Source organism: Macadamia integrifolia, chromosome 7 (assembly GCF_013358625.1).
Source record: "Macadamia integrifolia cultivar HAES 741 chromosome 7, SCU_Mint_v3, whole genome shotgun sequence".
Classification (NCBI taxonomy): Eukaryota; Viridiplantae; Streptophyta; class Magnoliopsida; order Proteales; family Proteaceae; genus Macadamia; species Macadamia integrifolia.
Window position 1 is genome coordinate 6,248,302 of NC_056563.1, and position 25,322 is coordinate 6,273,623.

At 43.0% G+C, this 25,322-nt stretch overlaps 1 protein-coding gene across 1 annotated transcript; it reads left to right on the forward strand.

Moving 5' to 3' along the window:
* Positions 1 to 51: 51 nt before the first annotated feature.
* Positions 52 to 16,608, forward strand: LOC122083903. The gene is made up of 5 exons (XM_042651836.1): positions 52 to 277; positions 473 to 1,042; positions 15,112 to 15,198; positions 16,208 to 16,249; positions 16,383 to 16,608. The coding sequence occupies exons 2-5, from the start codon at positions 509 to 511 to the stop codon at positions 16,578 to 16,580; spliced, it is 861 nt and encodes a 286-aa protein (XP_042507770.1). The 5' UTR covers positions 52 to 277; positions 473 to 508; the 3' UTR covers positions 16,581 to 16,608.
* Positions 16,609 to 25,322: the final 8,714 nt, after the last annotated feature.

A 25,322-nucleotide genomic window follows, 5' to 3' on the forward strand; every position in this document is an offset into this window, starting at 1 on the left:
CATCTCATCTCTTTTTTTTTTTTTTTTTTGATGAACTCAGCTCTTGTTCTACCGAAAACAAACATCTAATCGATTAAGGGGTCCACAAGAAAGGGAGTTGAACAAAAGGATTTTGTTCTGCTACAGGGATTAGAAAATCCCCCGCTCGGTGTGCCTCGTTTTCGTTCTTTCACTCTCAAATTACCTGTCAACCTCCTCTTCAACTAAAGATTTTGTTCTTATTTCCAGTTTCTCCATAGAGCGTTACCGATCTTTCATTCGTCAACCTCGCATTCAGGTATTTTTATTCATATAATTCTCAAATTTTACTTTCAGGAATTTTGCTATTTCGTTAATTAGCATGTAAACTCCTCCTCTGGTATTTTTCCTGTGATTTGATCCATCTGAAACTGATTGTGGATTGTTTTCTGACTTATAATACTTGGTTTCCATCTTGAAACTCATAAAGCAATCTTGATTTTTGTTTATGCAGGTCTGTTGTCAATTGACACAGTTGTACTTTGATCAGATGAAGTGGGTAAACGATTTGGGTCTCTTTGCAAAGTATAATCGAAGCACAGGAAAGATTTTCGAATTGGGTTCATCATGGCATAATGTAGGAGACAAGAATTTGTTGCGACCTGGAATTATAACTATTCAAGAAAGGTCGATCTCTGGAAAAAATGGTTTTGGGGGATTTGAGCTTCCTTTTTCCTCTAAAGAAAACAATCTCAATTTAAAACCTAGTGCTTTTACAATATTCCGTCACTTTGGGCGGACTGGAAGAAGTGATTCTTCCTCCCTAAGTAGAGACCTTCTGGCACAGCTTTGGTTTGAGGACAGGAAAATAAAGAGACACAAACGCAAAAGAAGGATGATTCAACGTCTCCGTACAAGAGATGCCATATTTGACAATCTGCCTTATTTTCAAATGCCTGGAAGGTGGTTTTCTGGTGCATCTATTCCAGAAGAGAGATACAGTGAACCAGTTCGAGGACTTCTTAAGCAACCACACCTCAGCCAATCTCCCACAGGTTATTTGGAACCAGCATCCCCAGAAGAGGTGGCTAAATTTTTATTATCTTTTATTAATATTACATATCCTTTCGGTTTTTTATTTACAATTATCTGTAGTAATCTTTAATATGCACAAGCTTTTAAAAGTCTAATTATCAGATTTTGAAAACCAAATTAACTTTTTAATTTGCTGAGCTTGCTACAATAATTTGAAATATTATTTTTCAATATAACGACATGGAACGTTTGCTCTTTGCAAATGTTCTACTGCAGTGGTTAGTCTTGTTTCAAAGATAAGATTTTTAAGAGTTTTCTATTTTGATAGATAGGACAATGATTCTATGGATGAGAAACAAAAGGTTTTGTAAATGCCTTGTGTCGCTTAATTTTGAACATGATTAGAAATCCCCTTTCAAGCATGCAGTAAAATGAAAATTAGAATTAAAATGTTAAAATTAATGCATGAGAGAATCACATAGCATTTGCTAAAATATTCACACTTTATTATAATTTTAGGTCTTCCTGGATGGAAGTTCATGTAAATAGTAGAATTGACCTTCAAGAAAATTAGAGAAACAATGGTGCAGCATGATAACAATCCCCACTTCTCATCTCTTTATTGTCTTAGTGCTCCATTGATAGACTTGTTTAGAAAGGTGAAAAAAATAGAGCAACCCAGTGCACAAGGCTCCCACTACTGCAGGGTCTGGGAGGGGCAACTAAATAGATATTACGTACTCCCTTTTGATGCCTCATAAAAGGTATCTTGGTGGGATATTGGTTTTTCATCCTTAATAGAGCAGTAAAAGACAGAGAATGTAAAAGCTTCATACTGGATGGTTAAGGTGTGATGTTTTGAGAGATAAGTTTTTGTTTATTTACCAAACTATCCGCAAGATTGTTGGGACTATGATACAGATAAGTCACTTAATGGGCTTATTTTATTGGAAATAAGCCTTGGGTAGGGTTATGTATGTATTGGTCTTTGATCCTATGAGTTTTCTTTGTAATGAGCCACTTTAATGGGTTTAAAATATGGGTAGAATGTAGGAAAACGAGATTTAATTAATTAATTTAGTTAGAGTCCTGTTTTGAGTCAATTTTCTTTGTTAAATCAATTTTCTAGTCAGTTTAGGTTTCCCAATTAGTTAAGGATTGGGTTAGGCCTTTCCATTTCAGTGTTCGAATCAGTTTTGAGTCTTCTATATAAGTTTGTAAGGGGCTTCAACATTGAACATGAATTTATGAATGAAATTATAGCTTTATGTTCCCAAAATTTTGAGAAAGAATTTCTTCAACAGTTGAGATGAGAGGCTCAGGCTGAGATAGCCATCCCACCATTCCATCTCAATCCTTTTTCTTTTATTATTGGGAAATTTTCTTGTACCACCCCAAAAATGAAAATAAGAGCTTGTGTATCCCTCACTTTTGTCAAAAAATTTCTAAAAAACCCATTCCGTTAGAATTTGTTCGTTAAGTGATGAAGCAATCAGCCTCTTATTATCTAAATGCCCTAACTACCCTTGAATATGGATGAACTTACCATTATACCCTTAACTTTAAAACCCCCAAAATTGGTAAAATATGTTACTTTTTCTCAACCCAAACCTCTATTCCCTATACATCACCGGAGACGACCACGATATGAACCAAATCGACGGAAAGCAAGAAATCCAAATTTCCATATCTGATCAAATCTGCAATAGAGCCAATGTTTATAAGTGACTAAGTTGAAGTAGAGTAATGTAGAGAGGCAAGGAAGGAGGGGAGGACCTGATGATAATCTTCGGATGGAACGATCAAGGCATCAAGAGGAGGAGAATGGGAAGCCATTAAAGACCTAAGGTATCGAGAGGATCCTCCATTGCTCTATCTTCTCTCTATCTCTATGGGAGTTTTATTTTATTTTTTTATATTTTTTTTCTGCCAACGTTAATAACAGAGGAGAAGCCTTCGGTTCTATCAAAGCGGAAGGATTTCATCAAAAAACCGAAAAAGCTGGCGAGCCATTTGACCAAAACACCTCCCGAACCGAAATGGTCGTTGAATCCAGTTTCTGAATTCTTCATTTAGTACTTACAGTACTATAATGGCGGCATTCGAATCCCATATGATAAGGCGACCAGTCTCAACTAATCTCTTCTTTTGTAAACCTCCATGGAATAAAAAACGCATCCATTTCAAAACTCAAAATCTGATGTTGCGAAATCATTGAAAGAGAGATTTCTTGAATCATCTCATAGCCTACCTCACCGAGAGAGATGGCGTCGACAAGCTCATTAAGATTTGCCGATACGCTTCCAGAATCATCCTCGCTTCCTCAGTACTCCCTGAAACCCTCCCTCTGAGCCGTCGTCTCAAGACCTTTGAATTGAGTGTCGTCGTTAGCCATAAAGCCTTTAGATTAGGAGGGTAAAAAGGTCATTTCCTGCTTTCAATTAACGGTGTTACAAATTAGGGGTGCGGTGGATATTATTTTCATTTTTGAGGTCACTCCAAGTTATGGGGATTTTTAGGGGTGGTACAAGAAAATTTCCCTTTATTATTTATTCTTTCATCATCTTCTTCATCCAATAACAAGTATTGTTCTTCAAGTTTCCTTTGAATTTCTTCAAGTCTTCCTTGAATTTCTTCAAGTCTTCTAGAAGTTTGGATGTCACACATTTTTTTGGATTAAACAATTCATCCATCCGATCGAACTCAAATTGTGACCAGGCATTCAATAACTCTAATTTGGAGAACGATTCAAATTTGGGCTCTTTCTGATGGCTTGATCTTAAGATATTTGCAAAATACCGATTCTGCCCTTCCTTTCTCAAGATTTGGTAAAAGTTACTGTATTGGGTTCAAATAGTTATTGTTTTGCTTCTGTTTGTTGATTCAATTTAACTCTTGAAATTTACTAAAGAGCCTACTTTGGATTGGATCACTTGTGATTCGATGTTATGTTAGACAAATTAATGTTGATTTTCCCCCCAAAAAGTTTATCGTACCAATTTACAAGACTAGGTCATTAAAGTTGTACTTACCATAATTATGGTGTTGAACTTGTGAAGCCTATAATGAAGCATAGGGAGAAAGAGTGATGAAGCAGTGATACAGCCGAATTAGTCACCATGTGAAACAAGGACACGTGGAATCCGAGGGAAGGACACATGTCGCCCAACCGGTAGAGGCCGCGAGGATTCAAACTACGTGAGGAGAGGAGACCCGGATAGGGAAGATTCCCCCTCGAAGGGGGGAGGACGTATCCGAGTAGGGCTCGGGTAAAGGGGAAAACGCGTCCGGGTGGGACTCCCTAAACCCTAGACCCTAAACCCTATAAGAGGGAACCCAAAAAGAGAGGAAAGGTAAGTCGGCACACACACCATTACTCTTGGAAAAAACTGTTTTGCCGGTCTCTAACTTGGGCGTCAGAGGACTAATCCTGGGGACACCTCTGGGCCTCTGCCTTCTGTGTTTGTGCAGGATTGGTGCTCGGCCTCGTATAGATTTTTGGTAGTAACAGATTGGCACCGTTCGTGGGAATGACAAAGTAATGGTGGAGAAGACCTACAATCGTAAGAAAACAAGAGTAGCGCTAAGTATAAATATGGATGAGGGGGAACCTTCAGGAGGGCTCCCCCCTCGACGGAAATCGGTGAAGAACGGGGAAACAATGATCTGGAAGGTTCCACAAGGGACCAGCGCTCGGCCGGGTATTCGGTGCGCGGAGATAGTAATCCTCCACCCACTCTTAGGACATAGGAATATGTGACAAGGGAGCAGTTCGATGCCCTTGAGGAGAAGTATGGCCGAATGGTTGAGACAATGAAGGAGGTCTCCAAAGCCGTCTCTCAGAAGACCGGCGGAGCACTGCGAGGCTCCCATGTCCAACCAGAGCGAGCTCAAGACGAGGACCAGAGTAGGTTAGGATCTATAAGGTTTGGTCGGAATCCTCAAAACTGAGCAAGGAGGGAAAGCCCCGCACCCAAAGAAAGGTCGCGGCGCGCCACCGGGGCCAGGCATGAGGAACCACGCCAAGGAGACGGACAGGGTCATGGGGACTCGGGGTTGAAGCAGATGATCCTAGACCTGAAAGATGAGATCCGGAAGGTAGCAGAAAACCAGACAGGAACTCGCGAGTCGGACCTCACTAATGACACGACTCTAGCCAATGAGGTTATGAGTGACCCGCTCCTAGTCGGTTTTCATCTGCCCAAATATGACACCTACTACGGCTCTGGGGACCCCGTCGATCATCCGAAAGGCTTCAAGGTTGTGATGCAGTTGCACCGAGTCTCAAAAAACATTATGTGTCGCGCTTTGCCTTTAACGTTCAGAGGAGCGGCAAGGTTATGGTACAACCGCCTGCCGACAAAATCGATTCACAACTTCAGCAATTTGAGTTACTTCTTCGTGAAGGGATTCTCCAGTAGCTTACCCCTTCAGAAGACCACATTGAACTTGACCAACGTCAAACAGCATGAAGGAGAGTCACTGCGAAGCTACATGAAGCGCTTCCAGCAGGAGAAGATCACCATTAGAGGTTTGGACCCGAAAGAAGAGTTCACGGCCCTGTTAGGAGGCGTCAAAGATAAAGAGCTAAAAAGGTCTTTGGCGAAGCATACACCGAAGAACCTAGCTGAGTTAAGGGCTCGGTGTGATAAGTATATTCAGATAGAAGAAACCCTTCAAGCTGACGAGGAAGCTGAAGCGAAGACGGGGAGGAAAAGGACCTCAAGGGGCGATGGCAAACCTTCTGAGGGCAAGAGACGAAAGTCCGAATGTGATCGGGGCACCTTGTCCACCGAAGAAGTTCGAGAGATATGCGCCGCTAAGCCGGAGATGGACGGATGTGCTAATGCAGATAAAAGAGACCCCAGATGCCAGAGTCATAAAGTGGCCGGGGAAGATGGGACGACATCCTGAGAGGCGCAATATGGACAAGTATTGCCACTTCCACAGAGACCACGGCCATGACACAGAATATTGTTGGCACTTGAAGGGAGAGATAGAAGGAATGATCTGAAGGGGATATCTAGGTCGATTCGTAGACTGCGAAAAGGAGGATGCCTAAGATGGCAATGACCGCAGGGACAACCACCAAAGAGATGGTAGAGGCCGCTGTGAAAGAAGGGGGCCAGCTTGCAGGGGCAATCAGGAATGGCAAAGGGACTGGACACTCGAGGAAGCTGACCATCGCCCCCTGTGACGATCATAAAAGCCCAACTAGGGTTATAACAACTATCAGTGGAGGCCTAATCGCTAGTGCAAGTTCTATCTCGGCCAGGAAAGCAAAAGCCTATGCGAGAAGCGTGCATGTGGCAGAATGGTCAAACAAGAAGGTAAAGACAGGGATGGTTATTTCCTTCTCGGATGACGACTTGGAAGGGGTACAGACGCCACATGACGATGCCCTGGTAATCACCATAACCGTAGCCGATTGCAGAGTAAAAAGGATCTTAGTGGATAACGGCAACTCAGCTGATATCCTGTTCCTTGAAGCTTTCCAGAAGATGGGCCTAGACAAAGGAAAGCTGAAGAAGGTCAAACACCCATTGCAAGGGTTCTCGGGCGCCCCGGTCAAAGTAGAAGGGTCGGTTGGGTTGCCGGTAAGGGCCGACATTGGAGACTGCCAAGTAACAATTATGATCAACTTCTTGGTAGTAAACATCACTTCAGTGTACAACGCCATACTAGGGAGAGTTGGCTTAAACCTACTAAAGGCTGTGGTCTCAACACCACACTTCAAGATGAAGTTCCCAACTAAGAACGGGGTCGGTGAATATCGAGGCGATCAGGAAGCATCCCGGAAGTGCTATGCCACCACCTTATGAGGAAAGGGAAAAGCGGGCGAGGCGCTCCTGATAGAAGATCTACGCGATGATACAAATTATCAGAGGGGAGAACCAGCTGAGGAGCTGATACAAGTCGAAGCCAAAGAAGGGGATAGTAGTTGCCAATTCCAAGTCGGGGCTACAATGCCAAGGCAGCAACGAGAAAAACTCATCTCATTCCTTCGAGGCAATTTTGACGTCTTTGCCTAGTCGTCCTTGGACATGCCTGGGATAGATCAAGAGGTAATAGAGCATCGTCTGAGTATCGACTTGACTAAAAAGCCGGTGCAGTAGAAGAAGAGGACCTTCGCCCCCGAGAGGCAGCAGAAGATAGATGAGGAGATAGAGAAGTTGCTAGAAGCAAGGTTCATCCGTGAAATCCAATACCCCAAATGGATATCCAACGTGGTTATGGTCCCAAAGGCAAACAGGAAGTGGAGGATCTACATCGACTTCACGGATTTAAATAAGGCCTGCCCGAAGGACAGCTACCCCTACCAAAGATAGACCTTCTCATCGACGCCACTTCGGGACATGAGGCGCTGAGCTTTATAGACGCGTACTCAAGGTACAATCAGATCAAGATATGTGAGGCCAATGTCCCGAAGACATCCTTCGTGACCGTGGGAGGACTTTACTGCTACGAAGTAATGCCCTTCGGACTAAAAAACACGGGGGCCACTTATCAAAGGTTAGTGAACAAGATCTTCAAGGGGATGATCGGCAAGACCATGGAGGTGTATGTGGATGACATACTAGTGAAAAGCCTGAAGGCAGAACACCATATCCGAGACCTAGAAAAGGCATTCCAAGTATTAAAGCAATACGGCATGAAGCTGAATCCAACAAAGTGTGTGTTCGGAGTAGCATTGGGAAAGTTCCTCGGCTTCATCGTTTCGGAGAGCGGAATCGAAGCCAACCCGATGAAAATACAGGCCATTCGAGATATGAGGTCACCACAGAATGTGAAGCAAGTCCAGGAGCTCACAGGTAGAGTCGCCGCCATAGGATGGTTCATGTCTCGGTCAACTGATAAATGCCTTCATTTCTTCAAAACATGAAGGGGTCGAAAAAGTTCGAGTGGACGGAGGAATGCGAAAAGTCCTTCGAACTATTGAAAGAGTACTTAGCGACGCCCCCACTACTGACAAAGCCAAACACGGGGGACACCTTGCAGTTATACCTAGCTGTATCGGCAGTGGCAGTAAGCGCGGTACTAATAAAGAAAGAAGGAAGACAACAACGGCCAATATATTATGTTAGCCGAACCCTTTTGGACGCAGAAATAAGATACAGAAAGATGGAGAAAGTGACATACGCCTTAGTGATAGCGGCAAGAAAGCTGAGGCCCTATTTCCAGTCCCACACGGTGTGTGCTTATGGACCAACCCTTGAAGAAGATACTACAGAGGCCGGATATGTCTGGCCGCCTAGTAACCTGGGCCATAGAATTGGGAGAATTCGACATCCAGTACAAACCGAGAACCACAATAAAAGCACAGGCCCTAGCAGACTTTATAGCCGAGACAACGCTCCTAGATGAACCCCAGGAGTCTGTCGAGGCTTGGGCAGAAAGGACTTGGACATTGTATGTGGATGGTGCATCCAATAGTGTGGGAAGCGGTGCAGGGATCATACTTGTTAGCCCCGAAGGATTTAAGATCGAGTATGCAATACGGTTCGACTTCGATGCCTCCAAAAATGAAGCTGAGTACGAAGCACTATTAGTCAGAATAAATCTGGCGCAGACTTTGATGGTACAGGAGTTAGTGGTGTACAGTGACTCACAACTTGTGGTGCGATAGGTGAATGGGGACTATGAAGCCAAGGAACAAAGGATGGCCGAGTACTTGAAGATGGTGCGAGAGAAAGTAATACCCTTTAAGGAGTTTGAGGTAAGGCAGGTCCCGCGGGTAGAGAATGCTAGCGCAGACGCGCTATCATAATTGGCCACCTCTGACTTCACGGACCTTGGATGATCCATGTATTTTGAAGTATTACCCTAACCAAGCACTGAAAAACCCGGGGAGGTGTTACCAGTTAGCGAGAACGGCCCTAGCTGGATGGATGCCGTAATCGAATACCTGAAGGAAGGAGTACTCCCCAAGGACAGGGACGAGGCAAGGAAGGTACGAATGTGGTCAGCACGCTTCCTATTGAAGGACGAGACGTTGTACAAAATAGGGTTCACCACACTATACCTCAAGTGCTTGAACCTTGCCAATGGTGAGTACGCACTCTGAGAAGTATATGAAGGGATATGTGGCCAACACCTGGGAGCCCGGGCCTTGGCCCATAAAGTGCTAAGGCAGGGCCTGTTCTGGCCAACTATGAGGAAGGACGCAGAGTTGTTCGTTAGGAAGTGCATTAAGTGTCAGATGTTCGCCCCCGTCCCTCGGTAGCACTCTACCCAGCTTTCCTCCTTGTCAAGCCCGGTGCCATTTGCCATATGGGGAATGGACATCCTGAGCCCGTTCCCCCTGGTCACGAGGCAAAGAAAGTTTGTTGTGATGGCGGTAGACTACTTCACAAAGTGGGCAGAAGCCGAAGCATTGGCTACAATATCCGAAAAGAATGTAAGGGACTTCTTCGAGGGGGCGGTAGTAACGGACAATGGAACTCCCTGGGTGGTAGTAACAGACAATGGAACTCAGTTCGCCAACCCGATTTTTGGCTTGTTTTGTGATGCCCTCGGCATTTACCACAGGAAAACGTCCATCGGTTACCCATCGACCAACGGACTGACAGAGGTAACCAATCGTACCCTGCTCCAAGGAATAAAGAAGAGACTGGATGATGCCAAAGGGTTATGGGAAGAAGAGTTACACAACATCCTCTGGGCTTATTGCATGACTAAGAGATCAGCCACCGGAAAAACACCCTTCATTTTAACCTACGGCACCGAAGTTGTACTCCCGGTGGAGGTAGGAGCCATGACCCATCGGATTCAGTAGAACAATGAAGAATAAAACGATAAAGGACTCTGAGCTAATTTAGACCTCTTGACTGAAGTCAGAGACGCCTCGTAAGAAAGGATCGCCACCTACCAGCAAAAGGTTGTTAGGCATTACAACTCTAAAGTTCGAAGGAACGAGTTCAGAATAGGTGACCTCGTTCTCAGAAGGGCGGAGATATCAAATCCGAGGCATCAAGGAAAGCTAGCTCCAAATTGGGAAGGTCCTTACAGAGTCTCAAGGATAATACGACCAGGGTCCTATCACCTGGAGACTACGGGGGGAGAAAAGGTACCCCGATCATGGAACTCGAAGAACTTGAGGAAATTCTACCAGTAGTGAAGTAGCAAGCACATTTACATTTACATTTTGTAATTTTTTGAATCCTTAAGCACTTCCAAGTTATAACTCTCCATCCTAAGCTCTCCGGAGGATTTTATTTACAAAAAATAGGTAAGTTGGTTTACGGTAATTGATTTTGGAATATTCCTCGGTTGGGTGGCTTAGGCTAAGGCCGAGGGACACAACCGAAGGTTCTAACCTCGGTTGTTGACCAAGGAAGAGCCGAGAAGACCTTGCCGAAGGTCCTTCCCCAAAGGTCATTACCTCGTTTGGAGGCTCAGGCTAAGGCTAAGGGACACAACCGAAGGTCCTTACCTCGGTGGTAACAACCGAAGGAACACCCTTTGGCTAGATGTTCGGCCCAGGGCCGGACAGGTCAACAACTCCCCCCGATCTCCTCACATAAGGAGATCCCCCTCGGTTGGAGCTGAGGGGAAACGCAACACTTGGTGGAATCTTGCTTGCCCATGACCTCCCTTCAAAACCCCGGCCCTCGGACTGATCGATGCCCTCGGATTAGCCGATGTAACAGGACCAAGCCTTGTACTAAGACAGGTCGAGGCACATTAAACCTAGGAGAATGCTGACATAAGCCCTTTCGGCCTTCGTGCACCAACCTACGGGCTAAAGATCCCTTAACAGACTAAGAAGAAAATGGAAAAAGACAAAGCAAAGGGCAAAGGTATCCGAAGAAGCTGAAACATTCATTGATTAAAAAGGCCCGTAGGCTGAGATTACAAAAGAAAGCCTGAAGGCTGAGGTTACAAAAAAAAAAAAAACAAAAAGAGAGCCCAAAGGTCAGAAGGAACATGTAAGAGGCAGCCTCAGGGGGCGTCCTTCGGGTTCACAACCTCGTCCTCGGCATGGTGGACGGTCTCCCGATTGGAGCCATCATGGCCAAGAGTCAGAGGCACCTCGCGTTGCAGCTGAACCTCGTCTTCCTCGCTACAGTCCTCTCCTTCGGCGTCTGCCACATCGGTAGCGGTCGGGGCTGCCTCAACATCCTCTTAGAAAAATGAGCCCACTGTCCTCAAGCGAGACCTCTGGGTAATGCTCAAGGACCCAATCTTGGACCTCGGTAGCACCCAACGTGAACCCGGGGGCGATGGCATGCCTGACCTCCTCCCGAAAGTCCTCAGAGGCCCTGTACTTGTCGGCTCCTCGGACCTCGGCCTCCTGAACCCTCGTCGCTATTTGCGCCTTAAGCTCCGCAAGCTTCTGATCACATTCCTGGCGAGTATGAAGAAGGTCCGCTTCCAGGTGCTCCTCCTTCTCGAGGAGGACCAAACGCTCATTCTCGAGCGTAGACTTCTCGCGTTCGGAAGCCTCGAGGTCTCAGGCCAACGCCTGCGTGAGACACCGATGGTCAGAAAGTCGTGATGATAATGAATAAGAATTCAAAGCCCGAAGCTTACCCCTGCCATGAAGATGCAGGCGCTAGTTATCATGGCTGCCGTCCCCTGGCGTTGTGCTACAGTAGCATCTCGGGGGAGGCTGCCCTTCTGTACTAGCTCGCGAGCTACATGCCGGACGGACAGAGTGTTGTCCTCCTTGATCGACCATCGAGGGACGAAGCCAACCTTGGCTCGGATATTCGTGGCCCTCGGGCCTCTGAAGTCGGCCACCAGAGAAGCATCTTGAGCAGATGACAAGTCATTGCCCTGAGCAGCGAGGGCTTGGACCGCTTCGGTGCTGGGTCCTTCGACCTTGGCCCTCTGCTTCGAAGGGGGAGCTTCGGAGGTGGGGCCCCCTTTCTTCTTCTCCTTCCTCTTCTGCTTCTGTTGCTGCTACGCATCCCGTTCCCTAGTCTCCCTTATTTGGGCCTGCCTCTTTGCAGCCGCAGCCCTAGCCTCGGCCCTGGAGATTTGCATTGCATAAAGGCATGAAGGAAGTTAGTATGAAGCCCCGAGGCAAATAAACTTGGGCTGGCCTAAGACTCACCCAGGCTAAGCCCAAATCTGAACAAAACGGCGTCGGACTTAAGACTGTCGAACTCAACTGGAGGGCAAGTGTCTTGACGCCTCGCCATCTCCATCGACTCCGTGTTTGTCCCAAAAAGGACAGGGGCGGAGTTCATCGTCCTCAAATCGGGGATATCCCAGACAGTGCCGAAGGGCACCCCCTCGGACGACCTCACGAAGAAGAATTTCTCCTTCCACCTGTGGATCGACGTTGGGTAACCTTTCAGCAGCCAAAGGTCTTTCCGAGGGCTGAAATAGTATCAGCCCGAAAGCCCCTTACTGGCCTAGAGGAGGAAGCAATTGACGAAGAGGGGGAGGGAGAGAGGCCTTTGGTGCCTGGAGAAGAGGACGACGAAACTGAGCATCTGCTGCCATCAGTTCGGTGTCTGCTGGGTCGGACAAATCCCGTAATGCCGAAACACTTAGGCGAAGAAGGGGTGGAAGGAAAGCCGAAGGCCGGCCTTGAAGGCCTCCTTGTATAAGCACAGCTCTTTGGAGTTCCGATAGCTGGCTCGGTCTGTCGGTTAAGTAGTCGGAGCTTGAAAGCATCCGAGATACTGAAGGAGGCCCTTAGTTCCCTTAACTCCAGCTCGTCCATGGTGGAAACGATGTGGAGAGCTTCCACCTCAAGGGGGTCCTAGGTCTGGGCACGGGATTCAAGCACCCTCTCTCTGAACCCCTCATTGTTTGAGCCACCCTCGGACCTAGACGGCGAGGCCGCAGAAGATGAGTCGCGGGATGAGGGAAAATTGGGGGAGGAGCTTAGGACATCCCTCGGATCCCCCCGGGGCTTCGACCCCTTCGGTTGGAAATTGTCCTCTTGGAAGACAAGGGACTGTACCCAGATGAACTGGACATTGTACTTTTGATCCGGACGAGATGCTAAAGAAAAAGGAAACTGAGACCGAGGGGAAGCTCTTAAAATGAAACACCTAAACCGAAGGAAGGCTCTCCGAGGGAAAAACAAAAGTGGCCCACAAATGGACCCCCACCCTTTATAAATGGAAGAAAAACGATAGACTGCCCAAGCATTAATGGCTCCGTCACGTCATGGATAACTGCCCTCGAGGTTTTAGTCGGGAGCGGACCTGACCGAAGGTCCTTACTCGGTTGGGGGCTCAGGCAAATGCCGAGTGGACCTAACCGAAGGTATCCGCCTTGGTTTGGGGGCTCAAGCCAAAGCCAAGCGGACTTGACTGAAGGTCCTTACCTTGGTTGGGGGCTCAGGAAAAGGCTAAGTGGACCTGACTGAAGGTACGGGCCTCGGTTGGGTGCTCAAGCCCAGGCCGAGCGGACTTGACCGAAGGTCCTTACCTCGGTTGAGGCCTCAGACCCAGGCCGAGCGGACCTAACTGAAGGGACCTGCGTTGGTTGGGTGCTTAAGCCCAGGCCGAGCGGACCTGACTAAAGGTCCTTACCTCGGTTGGGGGCTCAGGAAAATGCTGAGCGGACTTGACCGAAGGTATCCGCCTCGGTTGGGGGCTCAGGCCAAAGCCGAGTGGACCTGATTGAAGGTCCTTACCTTGGTTGGGGGTTCAGGCAAAGGCCAAGCGGACCTAACCAAAGGTACCCGCCTCGGTTGGGTGCTCAGACCCAGGCCGAGTGGACTTGACTGAAGGTCCCTACCTCGGTTGGGGGCTTAGGCAAAGGCCGAGCGAACCTGACCAAAGGAACTTGCCTCGGTATGCTCAGGCCCAGGCCGAGCGGACCCTACCGAAGGTCTTTCTCTCGGACAGGACGAAATCCAAAGCCGAAGGAATAAGGCCTAAGGAGCACACGAATGGAAAGGAAAATGACTGAAGACATGGTTACTCCCACTGAAAGAGCCTCCTAGTGGAAGTAAGGGGGTTGTTGATACATCCGAATTAGTCACCATGTGAAACAAGGACACGTGGAATCCGAGGGAAGGACACGCGTCGCTCAACCGGTAGAGGCCGTGAGGATTCAAACTATATGAGGAGAGGAGACCCGGATAGGGAAGATTCCCCCCCAAGGGGGGAGGACCTATCCGAGTAGGACTCGGGTAAGGGGGAAAACGCATCCAAATGGGACTCCCTAAACCCTATAAGAGGGAACCCAAAAGGAGAGGAAAGGTAAGTCGGCACACACACCATTACTCTTGGAAAAAACTGTTCTGCCGGTCTCTAACTTGGGCGTCGGAGGACTAATCCCAAGCACACCTCTGGGCCTCTGCCTTCTGTGTTTGTGCAGGATTGGTGCCGAGCCTTGTACAGATTTTTGGCAGTAACAAGCAGTAAATTAGTTATACACAATAGACAACTATTTTTGCATCATTAGAGGGTTTCCTTGAGTGAGGAGCTAAGAACCTGTACTTCTAGTGTTTGGATTAAAATGGGGGTTTTGATTTGAGAAGGGAGCAAGGCGTTTGAATATAATATATATGAAGCTTTTATCTATTGTGAATTGGTATAATATACCTTGTATAACATTTCTGGTTTGTATGATAAATGTATTAGATATGAATATATGATGCTGACGTCATCACTTCAACCAGGTGGTTTTGACCCAACTCCTTCATTGGGTTGACACTTGATACCTAGGTTTTTAAAGTTTTGGTTGCAGGCATTTTCCTGGAAAATGAAAACTTATCTGAACCAAAAATATGCGAGGGAGGTATCTTTAGTGTCCCATATTAGATGGTTTATCTATCCTTCAGACGAAAGTAGGTTTCTGACCCCATTTAGTTGGGATAAGAATAAAGGAGGGCTTACCACTTTATCCAAACAGATAAAGGATCCTAGCTTGCTTGCTTGCTTGGTAATAACTTAGATTTTTGATAACATAAAACTAGGCTCAATACCTGTCTTGATCTTATTCATTACCAAAAAGAAATAGTAGAAAAATGAAAGAGATTGTCATGATCCACTAACCACTGACAGCTTAGCTGCTTTCCTATCTACTAAAAAAAGAACTTTTTCCTTATTTTTAATTTGTTTATGCTATTGTTGTAATGTTTAAGAAAGTGCTTTCTACATGTTTCTTATTAATATCTGAAATAACTTATTTTTTAAATTGCAGGAGAAGATTGCACCTCTTCTTGCCAGGTCCAATTTGCTCATAACTAGAGATATAGAGTGGGCAAATCTTATGCTTGGTTTTGAGCAGGTGGTTTCTTTTTGATCAAATTTCTTTCTATCCATATAAATGTTCCTTTTAAATTACCTCATGACAATGTAAGACGGTGATGTTAATTTCTGGAGTACTTGAGTATGAGATGTACTTTCCTAGAATTTTGCATTGTTTCTGTTCTTACATTATTTATATTTACAAGTTCTTGGTCCGGCTGCCAACTGAAAAGGTCAAGGTAGAGTTTGGAGGCTTTTTGGGATGAAATCACGGCTTGCAATTTAAAGTAATGAAAGTTCTACAGTTTAGGTTTTCTCAGGGAATTCTACTCAAGAGGAATCATTTTCCCTCCTGCTGGCTTTTCTTTCATAAAGCCATACATCTATTGTGGAGGAGACATGATAAATAGAACCTGGCTGGATGCGGAGGGACTAAGATGGTGGCACTCATTCCCATTGAGTTCTGAAAAGGTTTGCTCATGCTAGAGGGAGCATTTTCTCTTTGTGAATAATTTCTGGTTGATGGACTGATTTAGATTTTATTTCACTGGAGTGGGAGCCTATTTTTCAGCTCTGTTTGTGTACATGAATGTGAATTGTGACTTTTATTTTGTGGTTCTTGATCGCACTATTGTTGTTTCCGCCTCATATGAACATGGAATTGAGATGCATTGAACGATAACTGGCGTCTGTGGTTACAAATTCAGTCTTCCTGACATACAAATTGTTTCTGTACTTTCAATCTAACTAGCATGGTTCTGTTCATACCTCCGGATCTAGTGCCCCTCCACCTCACAAAAAATTGGAGAAAGGCAGGTTACAGAGTTCAGCAGATGAGAAATGAATGCTACAAATCATGACTGTTGCTCCTAATTTATAACTTCCAAGCCATCTGCATTTATACAGTATAGAGCAATTGCTTTAATTTTTAGGTTGTCTATATGGATATACAATTGTCATCCCTAATCACTGTTCTCTTCAAATTTTAATGTTTACTCAACGATTCTAGGGTTAATTTTAATTTACTAATTGTAATCTTGCAATTGCAGGAGAATAGGTATGCAATAGTAGATGCTTGCTACCCTCAGTCGGTCTGTATCTTCATTTTTGTAATCTTTTAATTTTTTTTTTCATTTATATTAAAAAGTATAACAAAAAATTTCTGCTATTTCTTAATTTTAACTCTTACTGAATTTCTGATGCTTAACCTCATTTTCTTTCCAGCCAGTGGGTTTGATCCGTGAGCAGAGTAATCTTATTGCTAGGCAGGTATGGTATTTGATCTTGCTGGATTCCTTTTTGAGACTTTTGCCTTGTTCATCTTCTTTTTTTCTTCCTTTTCCAATAAAATCTGTTAGTTGCTCAAGTATCTTGAAGAGTGGGGTTTGCTTTGGCTACCTAATACCATTGTTAACAGGATGAATGGGAGAATGCTTGTGTGTCTTTAACTGATCACACAACTCCTCTATTTATAAAATGGAATCATGATAGAGTCATGATAGGAGTACAAATCAGAAAATCAAAAATAATTATAAGAATACCCCCATCCAGCCGCCCCACTCTAACTAGGGTCGGTGGAGGGGGGATAATGTAGATAAGTCACTTAAATGTTTATTTTATTGGAAATAAGCGTTGGATTGGGTTATATATGTGTTGGGCCTTTGATCCCATGGGTTTTATTTGTAATAGGCCACTTTCATGGGCCTAAGATATGGGTAGAAAGTAGGAAAACGTGATTTAATTCATTAGTTTAGTTAGAGTCCTGTTTTGAGTCTATTTTCTTTATTATTTCAGTTTTTTAGTTAGTTTAGGTTTCCCAATTAGTTAAAGATTGGGTTAGGCTTTTCCTTTTGAGTCAGTTTTGAGTCTTCTATATAAGTTTTTAAGGGGCTATAACTTGAGACACGAATTTGATTAAATGAAAAAAGGAAAGCTTTGTGCTAGAAAACTGTGAGATGTAGTGCTGTGAGAGACAACTTGGGTGAGATGCCCTAGGGAAGAGTGAGATACTCGACCTAACTTATACCCCTACCCCCATTCTTCCCTTCATTCTCTTATTTCTATTTTGTTCCTACTATCTGTCCTTAAATCTGATTTTTATTGAATTTAGCAAGATTCTACTTGGGATTGGATCACTTATGATTCAATTCTACATTAATTGGTATTAGAGCCTAGCCAAACCAAAGATGGAGCCACGTGAATTTCGTGAGAAAATTTCTTCATGCATCTTCCTTGAATGGGAAATTTATTGGACATGTACTTTGACAACTACAACTTGACTGAGATGCAACAACTTCAATATGCGTATTCCCAGATGGGTGATTATGCTCGAATACAATGGAGAGTTCGTGAAAGGCAACTTCGAGCTTAAGGGCTTGGGAATAGATGCAATACGAGTTGGCAGGCATATACCTATCTAAACGTGAACAAATAATGTACTTCCCTCCACCAGAGTCCCCTATGAAGTCTTCTACAAATTTTCAAAAGCCATCCACTGGCGACAAGAGCATGAAAGAAGCGATAGATTGTATAGCTGCTCTTGTGCAACAATACAATGAAGTGCATCCAAAAGAGACACCTCCAATCAAAACATCTGAATCTGAAATTGAGGTTAGTGTGGAAGAAATTTCAGCCATTCCTATTGTTGAGGAAGAGTTGGTCATTGATGTTCCCATCAAAGAGACTTATGTGGAAGAATTCGAAAATAATAAGGTTTATAAAATGGACAATGAGGTTGAGACTGAGGAACTTGACACTACAACAACTGTGATGATTGTGAATAGCCAAGAGCAAGATCCTAAGGGGTTTAAGATTGAACTTGTGTTCGAACCATCAACGAAACTGATCGAGAACCACCAGGTAGATGAACCAAAAGAGCTTTATGTTGCATTGGAGTTTGAAGAGGTTGAAGGTGCATATGTAGATGACCCTTTAGACACATCTGACGATGTTGAGGTTGCGCATGTGGAGTTCATCATCCCATTGAAGTATCTAGAAGATCGTGCCCCTCACATTCTAGACTACATTCACGTATTCAAAGAATTTCCTAAGTTTTGCTATGGATTGCTGCTTCACTTTCATCACACCAAGGTGGTCATTCTTATGTTCAAAACTCGAGGTTGAGTTTTTTTTAAGTGGTGGAGAATTGATGCAGATAAGTCACTTAATGAGCTTATTTTATCGGAAATAAGCCTTGGGTTGAGTTATATGTGTTGGGCCTTTGATCTCATAGGTTTTATTCGTAATGGGCCACTTGAATGAGCCTAAAATATGGGTAGAAAGTAGGAAAATGAGATTTAATTCATTAGTTTAGTTTGAGTCCTGTTTTGAGTTTATTTTCTTTGTTATTTCAGTTTTTTAGTCAGTTTAAGTTTCCCAATTAGTTAAGGATTGGGTTAGGCCTTTCCTTTTTAGTGTTTTGAGTCAGTTTTGAGTCTTCTATATAAGTTTGTAAGGGGCTACAACATGAGACACGAATTTTATTGAATGAAAAAAGAAAACTTTGTGTTAGAAAACTGTGAGATGCAGTGCTGTGAGAGACAACTTGGGTGAGATTCTGTTTGAGATTTAAAATGTAACCGCAAGCGTACGGATCAGTGTAGCTACGGGTCGAACACAGGGAGAGCGGCCACTTTATTTTTTATTTCTTTTAATAATGCGAAAGTGAACTGATTAATGGTTGTGATCTAATTCTAATTACCGTCCTAAACATATGTATCTAAAATAACGTCCTAACCATTCGTCATCTAAGAATTTAAAGACGCAAGCCACGCAATTAAAATTAAATAAATAAATAACTGAAAATAAACAACCCACGCAATAAAAAAAATAATAAATAAATAAATAAAGGAAAAAAATGCTGAAATAAAAATAAAGTAAAAGAAAGGGGATAAAGCTAGAGAGAGACTCACAAGTAGGTTTCTCTACTTAGCCCGAGGGATGCATCATAATATGAGCTTCCCTACTTGACCAGAGAGTCACTCTTACAAGGGTTACTCTACTTGGCTTTAGGAAAAGGAAGACAATTAAAATAAAAGCAATAAATTGATGGTTCTATGGCTAGGAGGGGCAAAGCCAACACATACACTAGCCATGAACCTTGGGGGAGAGGGATAGCAATAATGTAACGACTGAAAATAAAAATCCTAAATTAAGAAAGAAAGGGTAGTCAGAAGAGGGAATGAGAGGGGGGAGAGAAGACTACTGAAGGAGCCTACTTACTTGAATCAATGCTTGAACTTGAAAAAAAAATTGCTCCACGGCTCGTGATCTTGTCACCTAGATCTAAGCCTAGAACTATAACTTAAAAAATTACAACTCAATTGCATAAATCATAAACATAAAAGGGCTGAATAAAAATAAAGGAGTGCTTGCATTAATTGAAATAAAAAAAACTATTACAAAAGTGATTAAAGAAAAGATAAAGAAGAACTAAAACTAAAGAGAGAGCAAGAGAAAGAGAGAGCAACTAAAAAAAAACTAGAAGAAGAATGAATTGTCTCTCCTCCTCTTACATGAGTTGTATTTATAGGGAATGGGGAGGTAGGGTAACAAATTTCTCTTTCCTAAAAGGGAGAAACCCACAATTGATTGTGAGATCTTTTGAGTCCAAAAGTGCTAAGATGGAGGAGAGAGAAGAGAGAAATAAATTTGGAGAAATTTCCTATAATTTTTTTGCTTATTTTCTTTCCTTTTTTTTCTAATTTATTTTTCTTCTTTTTCTCTCTCCTAGGGACGATTTTCTTCTTGCTTTGTGTGATTTGGACAATCTTTGGTGATGATGTGGAGGAGAGAGAAGATTTGGATAATTTTTATTTCTCCCCTTTTTTTTCTTTCCTTTTTTTTTCTTCTCTTCTTGCTTCCACGATTTTCCTTTCCTTTTTTTTTTCTTCTTGCTTCCACGATTTTCCTTGCTTCTAATTTGATGTGGAAATCCCCTCCATGCCCTTAGTGCTTTAAGTGAGTGAAAAGCAGGAAATCTTCAACAAAATTCTCTAAAAAAAAACAACCATGAGATTCGAACTTGAGACCTCTTGGTGAGCAAGGGAATTTTGCACACCATAGCTCACCAACTACACTAGGTAGTTGTTGTTACCAAAAACGAATCTTCAATCACCTAAGGATGTGGTCCATCGATCCTTTTTGGCATTTAAAATATTCCTTGTACCTCTGAGACAATTACAAATGGGCTGGTTCTGCATCTCGGTTTAGTTCTAATCCATTATTCTTTTTCTGGCCCGAAAAGAATAATCATTTGTACGGGTGACCAAACGAATGTGTACTTTTAATTGAACACGTCCATCTTGCTCAGAATTTTATCCTCTTCGCAACCATGAAAAGAAATAGGACCTCTTTACGTGTAAAATTGAAGATATAGTGGCCGATAATCCTTAAGGCCTTGAAAATATAAAACCTGCAAAAAGAGAGTAAAACCCAAGGTAGTTCCATTCTAAATATGTAAAATGCATGTTTTACTACCCTAGATTTCACACATAAATATGCTTATCAGAATTCCCCCACACTTAGACTTTGCTAGTCCTCGAGCAAAACAACAATAAAAAGAATAAAAACAAAAAAACTAACTCACTTTCGTAGGAATCACGGTTGCACTTAGCATGTGCAACAAGCCTTTAAACCCCTAGGTCACCCCTAATGGACGAGTTGTGTCTCGTGGGTGTTTGCAGTGAATATACACCCAAAATTCAGAATAAACAAATCCCAACTTTGGCTAAAGGTAAGGCTCATACCAATCCGGAGCAAAGATAATTTCTCTTACAAGGGACCCCCACACTTGAACTTTTATTACCCTTTATCAATTCCAGGCACTAGCATATTTCTTAATTTGGAACTCACCTCGTCTCTTCCAAAACATCCTTATCTTAAGGCAAAACCACTTGTGAAGAAATAGGGAACCAATAACTAAGGCGTTGAAATGTTTTTGACCAAACATGTTACCAAGCAATAATGACATTTGCACATTTTTTTCTCTTTCACTAATAAACTCTATTCTACTCCACTACTTTTGGCTTGAATGACATGGTGGAGCAAACACCAGACACCCAAGTTACTATGTAGCTTCGCTTTTTGCATATGCCCACAAAGGTAGTGATGCTAGAGTTACTTCAGAAGTTTCCTCCCAAGGAATTTCGATCAAGACACCACGCTTCCTGAGGCGCAATGCCCTGTCTAGTTCCAAGGGAATCAACTCTTATTCTTCTTTATACCACATTTCACATTTCATTTAAAATTGTGCATTTGTCAACCCATGCCAAATTAAAAAGAAGGTCTCAACTCCAAATCAAAAGTACAAGGAACCCACAGACTTACATATGGTCCATCACCATAAAACAGGGGTCTCTTATTTTTCAAAAGAAAGTCCCATCTCAAGACACATGCTTGTTTCTTTCTTCTCAACAGGGTTTTATACGTTCAAAATGGGTACCTTCGTCAAAACTTTTATTTTCATACATCAAGCATCCGAATGGTCTGATCATTAGCCAAAAGCCAAAGTAGGACTTCATCATTAGCAAGCTCAAAAATAAAAAGAAAAACAAACAAAACAAAGTGAAAAAAAAAAGAGCAAAAACTGGTTTCCCTCCCCCACACTTAAGTCATGCAATGTCCTCAATGCATGGAAAAAAATTAAAAGCAAAGACAATGCAAGGGGGTCATACCTGATTAAAAATTAGTCATCAGTGTAAAAAGGTTCATGGAGATCCATGACCTCTTCACTACTAGTAGTAGGAAACTCGTGGAACGGTTTCAAACGCTGACCAGTAACCTTCGAAATTACCCCTGTTCCTGGATTCAAAATCTCCACAGCCCCATGGGGATATACATTATGGACAATAAACGGGCCATCCCATCAGGATCTAAGCTTACCAGGGAAAAGATGCAATCGAGAGTTGTACAATAAAACCTTATCACCAATTGCAAAAGATTTGCGCAGAATGTGCTTATCATGGAAAGCTTTGGTCTTTTCCTTGTAAATCCTAGAACTTTCATAGGCTTCATTCCTAAGTTCCTCCAACTCAGATAGTTGGAGCCTACGATGAATTCCCGCATCAGACAAATCAAAGTTAAGCTTCTTAATGGCCCAAAAGGCCTTATGCTCTAACTCAACTGGTAAGTGACAAGCTTTCCCATATACCAAACGGTAGGGAGACTGGCCAAGGTCAGTCTTGAATGCAGTCCGATGGGCCCACAAGGCATCAATGAGCCTAAGGGACCAATCCTTACGGTTGGGATTAACAGTTTTCTCCAAGATTTGTTTGATCTGCCTATTAGACACCTCCACTTGGCCACTAGTTTGGGGGTGATAAGGGGTAGATAACTTATGAGTGACCCCATACTTTTTTATTAAGGCCTCAAAAGGTCGATTACAAAAATGAGTACCCCTATCACTAATTATTGCATGTGGTGCGCCAAAGCGGGAAAAAATATTCTCTTTGAGAAACTGGACCATCACTTTGTGGTCATTAGTTTTACAAGGTATGGCCTCTATTCATTTAGAAACATAATCAACGGCCAAAAGTATGTAAAAATTCCCAAAGGAATTAGGGAATGGCCCCATAAAATCGATGCCCAAAACATCAAAGATCTCAACTACCAAAATAGGGTTGAGAGGCATCATGTTTCTCTTATTGATACGGCCAAAAGACTGGCAGGCGGGGCAAGCCTTGCAAAAATCAAAAGCATCTCTAAAAAGAGTGGGCCTATAAAATCCGCATTGGAGAACCTTTGCGGTAGTCTTCTTAGGTCCAAAGTGTCCACCACATGCATGATTATGACAAAAAGAGAGAATGGAATGTTGTTCATGATCAGGAACACATCGTCGGATAATCTGATCCGGACATATCTTAAACAAATAAGGATCATCTCAGAAAAAGTGCTTAACTTGGGAATGAAACCTATACTTATCTTGGGTGGACCAGTGATCGGGAGTCACACCTGAAACTAAGAAGTTGACAATGTCAGCAAACCATGGTTCACTGGACGTTGCAAATAATTGTTCATCTGGAAAGTTCTCGTTGACTGGAGCATCAACAGTCAAGGAATTGGGAAGCCGGGATAAATGGTCTGCAACTAGGTTTTCAACTCCTTATCCCTAATTTCTAAATCAAACTCTTACAAAAGTAAAACCCACCTAATGAGACGAGCTTTGGCATCCTTCTTCTGAACTAGGTATCTGAGGGCAGAATGATCAGTATACACCACCACATGTGAACCAACTAAGTAAGACCGAAACTTTTCTGATGCAAACACAACAGCTAAAAATTCTTTTTCAGTGGTTGTATAATTGAGTTGTGCATCATTTAAGGTCCTACTAGCATAGTAAATGACAATGGGCAACTTATTAATCCTTTGACCTAAAACTGCTCCTATGGCAAAATCCGAAGCATCACACATCAATTCAAAAGGTTCAGTCCAAACAGGTGGTTGAATAATGGGTGCATTGGTCAACTCCTTCTTAAGTTGCTTGAAGGATTCTAGGCACTCTTTGGAAAACTCAAAAGTTTGATCTTTGGCAAGTAATGAGGTGAGAGGTCGGGCTAAATGACTAAAGTTCTTAATAAACCTTCTGTAGAAGCCTGTATGCCCTAGAAAGGACCGAACATCCTTAACAGATTGAGGAGGTGGTAAATTATCAATTAAATCCACTTTGGCTCTATCTACCTTAATTCCCTCCTTGGATATTACATGGCCTAAAACAATACCAGATTTAACCATAAAATGACATTTCTCCCAATTCAAAACCAAATTCTTAGATATGCACCTTTTCAAAACTAGGGAAAGATGATGAAAACATTCAGAATAGGAATTCCCATGAATTGAAAAGTCATCCATAAATACTTCTAAGAATTTTTCGACCATGTCAGAAAAAATGCTCATCATGCATCGTTGGAACGTAGCAGGGGCTTTGCAAAGCCCAAAGGGCATACGCCTGTAAGCAAATGTTCCATATGGGCATGTAAAAGTGGTCTTATGTTGGTCCTCTAAAGCAATTGGGATTTGGTTATAGCCAGAATATCCATCAAGAAAGCAATAGTATTCATGTCCAGCTAACCTCTCTAACATCTGGTCAATGAATGGCAATGGGAAGTGGTCCTTCCAGGTTGCCGCATTTAACTTCCTGTAGTCAATGCACACACGCCATCCTGTTTGGACACGGGTAGGGATCAACTCATTATTGGCATTAGGAACTACAGTCACACCAGACTTTTTAGGCACTACGTGAACTGGGCTTACCCATTGGCTGTCAGAAATAGGATAAATTATTCCATGATCCAAGCACTTTAGGATCTCTTTCTTAATAGCTTCTATCATCACTGGGTTAGCTCTTCTTTGGGGTTCCGTAGATGGTTTGGAATCCTCCATAAGATGTATATGATGTTGCACAATAGAAGGGCTTATACCCTTGATATCAGCCATGGTCCAACCTAGGGCTTCCTTATTATCTTTTAACACTTTAAGTAACTCCTCTTCCTGGATAGAAGTCAAATTTGAAGAAATTATTACAGGAAGAGTCTGGTCAGGCCCTAGGAAGGCATATCTCAAATTAGATGGCAACTCCTTAAGATCTAGCTTAGGGGGCTCAACTATGGAAGGTTTAGGAATGGAATTGGAAAGGGGTCCTAAGGGCTCCACAAGTGTGTGAAGACTCAAGACTTCAGAAAAGAAATTTTCACTATCTTCATCCAACTCATCCATACACTCTTGGAATTCTGAATCAAAATCAATATCAAAGTTGGTAACTAAATCATCAGAAAAATCCAGAAGATCCTCAAGCATATTGATCTCTTCTTCCATATGTGGTTGCTTGCCAATCCTAAACATGTTAAACTCTACAGTTTGGTTACCAAAAGATAATCTTAGGAAACCATTCCGGCAATTGATTAATGCATTACTGGTAGCCAAGAATGGTCTTCCTAGAATTATAGGGATCTCATCCTTGGTTGAGAAGGGCTTAGTATCTAACACAATGAAATCAACAGGGAAAATAAATTCCCCCACCTTTAGTAAGACATCCTCAACCATCCCTTTAGGAATCTTAACAGACCTATCTGCCAACTGAAGAGTAGTTCCAGTGGCTTTCAATTCTCCCAATCCTAGTTGCTTGTACACATGGTAAGGTAAAAGATTCACACTTGCGCCAAGGTCAAG